Source organism: Lactuca virosa, chromosome 7, assembly GCF_052849685.1.
Source record: "Lactuca virosa cultivar CGN04683 chromosome 7, Lactuca_virosa_CGN04683_v6, whole genome shotgun sequence".
In the NCBI taxonomy this organism is placed as follows: Eukaryota; Viridiplantae; Streptophyta; class Magnoliopsida; order Asterales; family Asteraceae; genus Lactuca; species Lactuca virosa.
In genome coordinates this window covers 38,771,073-38,783,259 of record NC_136432.1, presented here as the reverse complement: position 1 = coordinate 38,783,259, position 12,187 = coordinate 38,771,073, and the positions used below count along the sequence as shown (strand labels likewise).

General features: G+C 35.4%; 1 protein-coding gene across 1 annotated transcript; it reads left to right on the top strand.

Moving 5' to 3' along the window:
* The first annotated feature begins 5,859 nt into the window (after window positions 1-5,859).
* LOC145124181 (wings apart-like protein 1) lies at window positions 5,860-11,260 on the top strand. Its single transcript, XM_079059428.1, has 13 exons — window positions 5,860-6,587; window positions 6,809-6,908; window positions 7,607-7,943; window positions 8,049-8,161; window positions 8,307-8,423; window positions 8,503-8,587; window positions 8,809-8,919; window positions 9,010-9,464; window positions 9,575-9,864; window positions 9,975-10,122; window positions 10,389-10,486; window positions 10,566-10,647; window positions 10,768-11,260. Exons 1-13 carry the CDS (start codon window positions 6,055-6,057, stop codon window positions 10,849-10,851), a joined length of 2,553 nt encoding a protein of 850 aa, XP_078915554.1. The 5' UTR covers window positions 5,860-6,054; the 3' UTR covers window positions 10,852-11,260.
* Window positions 11,261-12,187: the final 927 nt, after the last annotated feature.

Here is a 12,187-nt window from a genome sequence, read left to right as displayed (position 1 = left end):
ACTGACAATCCCACATCTGGACTGCTAGCTACAGTTAGGCGGGCACGCCTGAGATGTACAAATGTCATTTAACTCGACGCCTGAAGAAAGTTGGAAAGGTCACTAGTCATATCAAGCATGGTTATACGACTCACATTATGTATAAATCACCTTTAGTTTACAACTTAACACTCTTCAACAGTTTTATTTTTACTAAATAGAACTGATACACACTGCGTATACTGGTTAAAGCCAAGGTTTTTTTTAAACAGAACCGATTATGCAATGGTTTCACATACAAAATACTTACACTTCATGATTAGTTTTAGCTAGTCACATGAGGTAGTATTTTCGCATATCACTACAGTTTTCAGTAACGAACATTCATGGTTTTATACGAAATCGATAACGCTACCTTTTCACTAAAGAAAATATCGGATTTTCTTGGAAACATACAGATATTCATGGTTTATTACAGAACTGGTAACACTACATTTTCGCTAAGGAAAATATCGGATTTTCTTAAAACTATACAAATATTTTCCGAACTCATCAACAATTTTCACTACAAACCACCGCTTATGAACTCACCAGCTTTATGCTGATACTCTTTTAAACTGCTTGTATTCTCAGGAAATCAGTAGACAGGTACCTGCTGGGTTTTTGAAGAGTTGAAGCAATAAGAGTTTAATGTTTATATTCATACAAGTTATATGATGTAATTCAAACAAGTTTCAGAACTGATGTAAACATTTTTTTATTTTAGTATGCACTGTACTGGTTGTGTTGCTATGATTGCTATCATTCATTGGTTGTGATGCTACACATGACGTCCTCTGCCCCGGAACGTTTCCGCCATCGGTTTCGGGTTTGACAGGTCGAAGGCACCAATGTCGGCCCATTATTTGTTATGAGATGCTTAGTAACTGAAATTGTTATGGTTGGCTAATTGACTTATGTGAAGACCATGGGGGGAGCCCATGACACTTGGAAAAACCTTGGGGGAGCCCATGAAACTGGGATACAAGACCATGGGGGTAGCCACGACATTCCAAATGAAGACCATGGAGGGAGTCCATGGCAAACTTATGTTTATATGTGCATGGCATGATATGGTTATGTGTTTATGTGTTTTTGGGAAACTCACTAAGCGTGTGCCTACAGTTTTTTTGGGTGTTTCAGGTACTTCTGGTTCTAAGGGCAATGTACACCAAATTTTTTCTAAAATTTTACATGAGAAATGAAAATTTTGGGGTATACTTGGTATGAAAACCTGGGCGTTACACTTTTATTTAGCGTACAGTCTTAAAATAAACCTGCTTAAAAGAAAATTGATTGGGGTGGGAATTACTTATTCTCGTGTGGAGGAGGTCGAGGGTATGATAGGTTGTGAGCCAAATGTTATTCCCTTTATTTATTTGGTTATCCGAGTTGGCCAAAATATGGATCATGTTAGTGCTTAGGTGCCTCGTCTAGAGAGATTTTGTAGTAAACTTTCAGTTTGGAAAACTAAAACCTTGTTCGTTGGTGGTCGTCTTAATTTATTGAAACCTGTCTTGGGTTCTCTGGGGAGTTATTGGATGTCGATGTTCTCAGTCCCTTTATATGTGCTCCATTCTCTTGAATCTATGAGAGTTAGGTTGTTTTGGTGAGCAGATCCGGATGAGAGGATATTGCATTAGATCAGGTGGGAGAGAGTTCTGGTAAGTAGATTTGACAGAGGTTTGGGAGTGGGGGGTCTTGTCGCCTTTAACGGGGCTATGCTCTTTCGTTAGAGATGTATATTTTTTTCATTGTCAGGACTCTTTGTGGGTAAGAGTTGTTCGTATGTTATACGGTAGAGAAGGAGGTTGTTCTTCCTTGATTCCAAAGATAGACTGCGTTAGTCCTTGGAATGGTATTATCCGTTCTTTAAAATTTTTGAGATATCAAGATTTTGATCTTCAGGCTTAGTGTCCTATTCAGGTGGGAGATGGCAAAATCTCTTCCATTTGGCATGATGTGTGGGCATGTGATGTGTCTCTGGCTACAGTGTTCCATAGGGTTTTTCCTATGGAAAATCACAAGCACTTATCAGTCAAAGATAGTTTTGATCAAGTGTAACATCCCCAAATCCCGATAAAAATTTTCATTTTAAACCAAGTAAAATCATTGTTTTTAGATACCATCCAAATCAAAACCATTTGTTTACAAAACATTGTTCTCAAAATAGAATTCACAAATCAGAGTGTCCCAAAATCCGATAACATAAAATCCAAGGGATGTGCACGATCACGCATTCGCTTGCCACGATCATCTAAAGTACATGAAACAATAAACTGAAACGGTAAGCACGAAGCTTAGTGAGTTTCCCCAAGGTACCGTCACACAAACATATAACAACATGCATATTGGGTCCATAGCTAACAGACTAGATTACCCTTGAGTCCACAACATGAGTCTGGCTTTCCTCCTGGCCCACAACTCATGTTTAGCTTACTCCCGAGCCCACAACATAAGTATGGCTTACCTTTCGGGCCCACGACTTATGTCTGGATTCCTCTTGAGCATACAACATAAGTCTGGCTTGCCTTTCCGACCCACAGCTTATGTCTGGCTTGCTCCCAGGTTTGTTGGCTTCCGCACAAAGCAGTGTTGCCTCAACCCAACCACACTAAGTCAATATATACAACTGATAAACACATAACCAGCAAACAAATAATCATATAGATCTACAGATCCCTACTGCATAACAACAACTTCTATACCAAGATACATAACCTAGTGGGCCGACATTGGTGCATTCGATCCACAAGTACAATGAGGAAAACTCACCGGAATGAAAGTCAAACTTGGTCAAAGTTCAACGGTCAACGGTCAATGAAAGTCAACAGTCAGCAGACTCTCACGGCGTGACCATCTATGGCTCACGAAGTGAGCCTGCACGCTATTTTGATCTAAAAATCTCTTAATCCGTTAATCCATCAGTCCATCTTTTCCAGGAGGCTTCCTACCACTCCTAAGATCATAAAATTCGATGCTTTAAGGTCTTGTATGTCCACTACAAGACTTGAGCTCAAACTAGGTCATTTATGAAGAAAAAGGAGTTAGGTTCTCAAGCATGGACTCAAACATCCTCCAAACTTCAGATCCATAAGATATAAGTACCAAGGGACCCCGTAGACCTATAAAGTCGCCAACTTTATGGAGTCCCAACACTTTAACTCTTAAACCATGGCTAAGCATGTATAAAACCTTATATCTAGCAACAAGGAAACATAAAGTTTGGACCTTGATTACTCACACTGGTCCATAAGAGTAGCGATAGGTTGCAAATGAAACTTCCAAGCTGAAACTGTGCTTTCATGGTGATCTCTTCCTCTTCAAACCACCAAAACTCCACTAAAAGCTTAAAAATCACAAAGAGAGGCTAGGGTTAGGGTTTTATTGAGATTAGGGACAAAGGAGGTTGTTTGGGAACCCTAAAATGAAGTTTATAGGGTTTAAATACAAAGAAAACCCTAAAAGATCATGGGCTTGGGCTGTAGCGTATCTCATGTCGTGAGCTCCTAATGCTCACGTCGTGAGCTCCTAATGCTCACGTCGTGAGCTCAGTTTAAATCAAACTCTTCGTTAATCACTACTCACGTCGTGACCTCTCTATGGTCACGTCGTGAGTCATGGTTTTACCCAAAAACCATTCCTTTGACTCATCGAAGCCTTAAATCGATATGATCAGGAAACCGGGTGTTACATCAAGGGTGAGATTTGGACACCTTATGTTACCCCCTAAGGGTGGGGGGGGGGGATTGAGCAGACTCAATGGGATACTATAATGGATACTATACATGATGTTCAGTTGGGAGATGCTCCAGACAGGTTGGGTTGGTTACTTGATCCTGCAGATACGTTATCAGTATCATTAACTGCATGTTTTTAGACAGTCGCTTAGTTCTGAATGGGAGTTTTGGAGACACAATGGAATAATTGGATTCTAATTATGGGTAATATTCTCTTATGGAGTTTTTTTTTTGGAATATTATTCCGACCAGATAGAGGCTTTCTCATAGGGATATTACCTTAGATTTGTGCCAAGTGTGTTCAACTACGGTAGAGACGATTGATCACCTTTTCATAAGATGCGCAGATCTTATGGTCGTTTGGCATCGGGTTGCGGTTTGGTGGGGGGTTCAACTTTCTAATTCAGTTTCTACCAAGAATTGAATCAGTTGGGCAGATTCTATCCGTTTCTCTCGATGGATGCTGTGGTGATAACAATGTTTTGGTGCATTTGGAATTTTAGAAATTTCACCATTTTTGGGACGACTTCTCCTATGAAATCTTTACTTTGATGACGTTGTTGATTGTTCGTATTTTTGGATTTCGAATAGGAGTAGAAGTACTAAAATTATTTGGGTTTCGTGATTAAAAAACTCTATTTTAGCTTCTAAGTCTTTGTAATATATTTTTTTTCTAGCTCCTCACTAATATTTATTTTAATAAAAAACCACCGTTCCAAAAAAACTAATACATTCATTTTCTAACTACACATATTTATCCAAGCTCATTCATTAACTTTTAATTTTAGAGATTTCAACCCAAATTATTATTTAACTAATTAGTTATTATTTTTTCAAATTAAGTAACTTTGGATTTTTAAATCCATTAATTTTTTAGTTTAACTAGTTTTAATATATATATATATATATATATATATATATATATATATATATATATATATATATATATATATTTCAAATTCACTTAAGGGTTAAAATTTTAAGCCCCTAAAGTTGTGAGTGTTACATAATCTTGGTGCAACGTATCTCTAGGCTAATCGTGTTTTTTATGCACGAACAAAATATGTTCAAATTGATTTTCATTTTGTCTGATAAGAAGTTGCATATGGAGATCTTCAAATACAATTTATCTCCACAAACGATCAGATTGATGATATATTCACAAAACAACTATCAACGTTTTGATTTATCATTTTAAGATCCAAGCTGTAAGTTGTTCCACGCCATTCACTTGCGATGACATATTAGACTATATTTACATGATGTAACATTAAAGTAAACCAGAAGTATTAATATGTACCATATTATTCACACAAATACAATGCAACGCGATGGTTGACTAAAAAGGAGTATTTGGACATTTGAATGATTATTTTTGTGAGTATCTTTAGGTTCTAAAAACTTAAGACATGACGTTCTCTAAGGTGTGACGTTAGAGACGTGTCTTGCTGCCATAAAATGCATTGACATGAAAGATAATTAGGATGTTAAGGAAAAAAAAACATAAAAATATTCTATAAGGTTTGACTAAACAACCCTCCGTTCCTTTTTTTGTCAAGACTAAAAGTTATCAATTATCATCGTCTTGATAGTCAAAAGACGAGGGCTTTCATTTTTAACATGTGATTGTATTAGTATATGTTAAAACTTTTATTGTGTTTTTGTTCTATATTTGGCGAAGTGTTTGTATAGATGATATTTTTATTTTTTAATAATTATATTAATTATATAATTTTCGTTCAACTTTAATCTAAGTTAATATAAACGATAAATTTCACGACAGAAAAAAGATTATTAATAATTTATTAAGACATCCCCATTAAAATTGAACAAGCGAATTTCATCAAAATACAATGAGTCAATGACCGGTCTATGTCTATCTACTCTTTCAGTCTTCAATACTTTTTCATCGAACAAACCCTCAAACCCTAAAATATTTCAAATTTCAACCCGATTAGAAACGGGTCGGTTACCAAATTATGACCGGTAGTATGTTTGTGGGCTATCAACGGTAACCAAGAAACTATCGAAACTATCCGACGGTCAGGATCCGACCCAAGAACTATCAGGGGCCGACCCACGAACAACTTTCGTGTAAACCTTCAAAAGTTCCCAAATTGAGAGGATTTAGCTCATACCCAGAGGGGATCTTCCCTTCTCCGAACAAATCGTTCAAAAATCCAACAGAAAAACCCAAATTCAAATAAACCCACATCTCACTTTCCTCAAAATTCCAATTTACAGCCTTTCTATCCTTCCTAATTTCACATGAGAGTTTCGAATTGAAATAGAAAAGATGATCGTGAGGACCTACGGTCGCCGGACCAGCAGCAACAGCAACAGTAACAGCAGAAGCAGTAACAGTTTAACTTTCGACGACGTAGACGGATTCGACGATTCTTTATCTCAAGATAGCCCTCAAGAATTAGACAACAGTAACGGCGATATTTTCAGTTTCGCGTTTCCATCTCAAGAATCCATCAAGAATCCTTGGTCTTTTGATTCCGACCCATATAATTTCGATTCGTCCCAGGATTCGCGTAAATTGGCTGTTCTACCTCCAAGATCGAAGAAACCAAAAACTGAAGCGAACGAAAAGAGGAAAGATAAGGGCAAAAAAGCGAAGAAACCATTGATGATGTTGACCGAAACAACTACGTTAATGGAGACACAAGAATTTGGAGAGATGATGGAGCATGATGACGAAGTGAATTTTGCTTTAGATGGGTTGAGAAGAGGGCAGCCGGTGAGGATTCGTCGTGCGAGTTTGTTGTCTTTGTTGATGGTTTGTGGTACTATACAGCAGCGGAGGCTCTTGAGAACCCATGGGTAATTAATTATATTTTCTTATCAAGAAACTCCATTTGAGAATCAGATGTTTGTGTTTTAGTTTAAAAATTCTTTACATTACGATACATTTATGCAAATTTGATACTTGATGGCTTATATATCCAACTAAGGCCAAATCTTGGATGATTCTCAAATTATATATGTTTTTGTTAAGTTGTACTTGTAGTGCGTAATTAACATTTTAGTAATTTTGATTACAGGACTGCAAAAACAATTATTGATGCTGTATTGGGCCTCAATTTTGACGATACCCCTAGCAACCTGGCTGCTGCGGCTTTATTTTTTGTTTTGACAAGTGATGTAAGCTGCTTATAATGCTCTTTTTTTAATGAGTTAATGAATTGCCATTTTTATTTTCAATATAGTAACTTTTCTGTAAGTTGTGCATAATCTCCGTATTGGGTTCTTTAGGGGTTCAACTTAAAAATGGGATGCAACTTTTGATCTGAATATATTTATTTAGTGTATAAACATTGAACATCCTCTTACATAAATACATGCACCCTAAGTAAAAGTAAAGCAAGAGAAAACTTAAGCTTAAGCCTGTAATTGTTTTGTATATATTTAGTGTATAACTTATGATATATTTTCTTTCCTTATAGGTTGGGTTAAATGCTAGAAATAGCAATCTATTTTTATTATAGCATCATGCTTTCATTTTTTTTTTTTTTTTTCATATTACAAGAAATAGCAATCTACTTTCATTGATTTGTTTATTTTAGCATCCTAGTTCTATATATCCTATAACATCAAAAACCTACCCGATTATAGCAATGCCATCTATATACAAAGCAATTTTCACTGCTATAGGTAGATAAAGATTTTACAAAGTATAAATGTAAGGATAAGAAAAAGATTGAAAATACAATGCTATAATTCGAGCACAAAAACAAGAAGTTGGCCTCCATCAATAGTGGGTATCTAACTATCTTAAGTTATATCCATTATGGATCAACACTAAAACATAATTTACCAAATTAATCTTTATTTCATTTCAGGGTCAAGATGAATACCTTTTGGATTCACCTAGTTCCATCCGCTTTTTGTTAAAACTACTGAAACCGGTTACAGCACATGCTACTAAAAGTAAAGTTACTACTCTTGGTAGCAAACTTGTAGCCTTAAGCAAGGATGCTTCTAATTTTAATGACAATAAGGGGGAAGAATCTTCATCTTCTTCTATTTTGAACAAAGTTCAAGAAGTCCTTGTGAATTGCAAAGAGTTGAAGCCAAGAGAGGGAAGTGATAGTGATGCAAAAAGGGCCGAGTTGAATCCAAAATGGATTGCTTTATTAACCATGGAGAAAGCTTGTTTGTCAACTATTTCTCTTGAAGGTATTTGCAAAAGAATTAGTTGATTAAAGCGAAGGATAGGATGGTAATTTTCTATTTATCTCGATAATTTCTTTTCTTCTTATATGCTTGTTTGTATTCTTTCAGAGACAACTGGAACTGTTAGAAAATCGGGGGGCAACTTCAAAGAAAAGTTAAGAGAGTATGGAGGACTTGATGCTGTAATTGACATCATAAGGGAATGTCATGGTGTAATGGAGGTATGATCTTGTATGCCATTGTTGAAAAGTCAGGATCTCATAATTATTGAAGGGTATTTTGGACATTTGGAGAGAGCAATATTTTTGTTTGTATTTCATATTATAAGAGAAGACTAATGCTTTATGATCTCATAATTATTTGCAGAAATGGCTAGAACGATATTCAGAATCACAAAATATTCTTAACCTAGAAAGCCCGATGCTTCTATTGAAGTGTTTGAAAATTATGGAAAATGCTACATTTCTTAGTAATGATAATCAGGTAATTCTTATAGCACATGTTCCCCGAGTCTTTAATTATGAAAACAATTAATTGGAATTCATGTTCTTTCACATTACAGAAACATTTGCTTGATATAGAAGAAGACTTGGGTTATCAGCATTCTTTCACAAAACTTATTCTTAGCGTCATTAAGATCCTTTCAGGTATCTATTATTCTATATATCAAACGATCAAATCTTGTTTTTCTTTCCTTATTTATTTTTTATCCATTTATATAGAAAAACAAAACATACTTGCACCATTCTATCGATTTAGACACTTGACTGATGAAACTAATACATACAAACCGCATTTTGTATCTTGCTTGGTATTATTGTTGTAAACTTGTAATCATTTTTCTTTTACTTCTGTCATTGATTTGCAGGTGTTTCTCTACTAAAAAATTCTTCTTCTAATTCTGATGCTAAAAACGAACTTGGTGTCTCAAATGGCACTGATCATACATCTGATCTTCCTTCAGTAGCTGACGACAAAGGTACTCTGCATTATTGTGACATTTGACCCCAATAACTTTTTAGTAAATGACCAAAATACCCATGTATGAACTTGTTTCTCTAATCTGCAGTTGACAGCAATGAAATCATACATATCAGTTCCTCCATAGAGAATTGCAGTATGGATCTTCCTTCCCAAAAGATTTCTACAAGATCCCAGAAAAACCAAAAACCAGATAAAAAACAATCGGGTTCGACTTCTACATCAAGTGGTAAAAAGTCGAAGCCCATCATGATTGAATCTGAGGATAGCCAAGATCCGTTTGGGTTTGGTGGAGAAGATCCTTTTGCCTTTTTTGAAGATGAAGATAAACCTTCTAAATGGGACTTAATGTCTGGGAAGAAAAACGTGTCTCAAAGTCAGAAAAGTGGTTCAGCTGTTGAAGGAGATGAAGATCTTATGGTGGTGAGTCAGCAAGAATCCAGCAATGTGGAACGTGATGACTCACCTCAAGTTTCTTGTTCACCTCTGGATGATGAGGAAAAATTTATCCTTTTGTCTGATTGTCTTCTCACTGCAGTGAAGGTAAATTTCCTTTTCTATTTTAACCCTTAAATAAAAAAAAAATCAATGAAAGTAGATTTCGCTATTTCTTGCATTTAAATGACCAAAATACCCTTGTTTTTTTTTTGCAGGTTTTGATGAATCTAACAAACGACAACTCTGTGGGGTGTCAGCAAATTGCGGGGTGTGGAGGATTGGAGACATTGTGTGGTTTGATAGCGGGTCATTTTCCATCATTCGGGTCGTTTTTGCCCACTTTCAGTGATCCAAGAGACAAGTCGATTCTTGTTGAGGTTGATGATGATGATGATGAGGAGGAGGAGGAGGAGAAAAATAGACGACTTACTGATCAAGAATTGGATTTTCTTGTTGCTATTCTTGGATTGCTTGTTAATTTGGTGGAGAAGGATGGTCATAACAGGTCCTCATTTCAATCATTTTTTTTTCTTTACTCACATAATAGCAACATTTTCTTAGCCATATGGGTAATTGTGGGTAAAATGTCTGAAATACCCTTGCATGTTTGTGCAGATCACGACTTGCAGCTGCGAGTATATCGATGCCTGGGTTAAATGGTCAAGAAAATGAAATTACGGATGTAATTCCACTGATTTGTTCCATCTTTTTGGCCAATCAAGGGGCCGGTGAGGCAGCTGAAGAAGGAAGACAATCGAATTTGGTGAGTGCAGTTGTGTTTCTTGTTTCTGGCTTTTAGCTAAATGACCATAATACCCTTGAATCAAAGAAAATCTTTTAGCTAAATGACTATTATAATACTTGAAATATTCTCCAAAATGGAAATGTTGATATTCAGCTAGAGTGGCTGATATATACTAATATACCCTTGAGTTAAAGCAGATGAGGTGGACAAAAATACTTTAAAATCTGTTTGAAACTGACTTTTAGCTAAATGACTAAGATGCCCTTGAGTTGATTTTTGTTCAGAATGTTGAGGATCCTGTTCTGGAGGGAGAGAAAGAAGCAGAGAAAATGATTGTGGAAGCATACTCGGCCCTTCTTCTTGCCTTTTTATCAACGGAAAGGTTGGTTGACTTTATGAGTTATTTTTGTTAAATAAATAGCATTGACTTTTTTGTCTCACTTGTTGTTGACTTGTGACAGTAAAAGCATACGTAACGCCATTGCTGAATGTCTTCCAAACCGCAAGCTGGCTGTCCTTGTGCCTGTCTTGGAGAGATTTGTGGTATGCCATTTTTGCCCTTATAACCAAGAAGCTCAAAAACAAAAACTATTTCATGGACAAAAATACCCTTAATGGACAAAAATATGATCTTGTGAACTAACTTCACTTCTCTTTTGCTAGGAATTTCACATGTCGTTGAACATGATTTCAGAGGAGACACATTCAACAGTGCTTGAGGTTATTGAATCATGTAGGATGCTATGAAAAGGTAATTTGAGTCATGTAGGGAAGGAACTATAGATGTTGATTGATGGACATCTTGTACAGCTTCAACCTTCCTCTTCAAGAGGAAAACAAATAGGATCATGTTATAGTCTTCTTATTGACCACATTGACATATTTTCCTTCTATTTTATTTCATTTTTTTTTTGCTAATATTCATTTTACGTGGGTCTTTTTTTTTTAAAATATTTTCCTCTTTTTCTTGTAAGCTGCGTTTTCACCAACTTGGTGGTGTTGTATGCATGGGTTATACTTGTAAGGGTCGAATTTAAGACTGAGTTTTTAAGTGTTTTTGCATATTGTAGTTTGTTAATCTACACTTTATTTAGTGAACTGTGGTGGTGCTGTTTAATGTAAAGGAAGCTCCTTTCAAAGCCAACCCTTGATAATACTTCTTCTGTAGGTGTATTTATTCCCCTCTCTATTTATATTATGTCACCAAGACATGATTTGATGTTTGTATATTTCATTTTGTTGTATTTTTTTTGAACGCCGAGTTATCCCAATGTCGTATTTTAATAGTATATATAATGTTTCAACTACATATATAGTGTTTTTCCAAAAAATACATTAACAAATATAACACATAGGCTACAACTGTGAATGGTCATCCACAAGAAGTTGGAATTCATCAAGGTCACAAAGTACGTGAGTTCAATTAAGTTTAAGATATTTTCCGTCAAAGTAATTCACATCGATAATGGTCGCAACAACACATGTCTCATTTTTAATTAAGGCTTTAGTTTTCAGTTTTCAGCTAACATCTCACTAGTTAGAAGCTGCCATCTTTAATGGCGTCTCCAATGGGACAACGTCCATTTTTCAGTCAAACCCTCCAACATTTTTATTATCTTTTTATGATGGAAATTTCAAAAGCAATTATATACATGATAATAATATATATATCGAGCGCTTTAAAATGAATCAAATATTAAAAACGATATTTAAAATTGTTGCTAATACATTAATCGTTTCTCGTTTTATTTCAGCAAATTTTATAACATATAATATTTTACAAAGGAGTAAATAATTATATAGTGTAATTGTTTAGTTTTAAATTAAACAGTCTAATAATAAAAAATAAGTTGTTAAAACATTGATAATATGTTTTCTGATTTGATGTTTTTGTGTGACTTTGGTAGAAAAATAAAAAATCACCCACCATATTTGTGTGTTTTTTGTTGTTAAGATCGGAGATGGCTTAACGAGTTTGTGTTAAATTACCTGTAAGTAACTTTGAGTGGATTAAAAAATCTTGATTACTCGTACATAGCTCCATTTAGACCGAAGGATCTTAATTGACTATTGTTCCCGACGT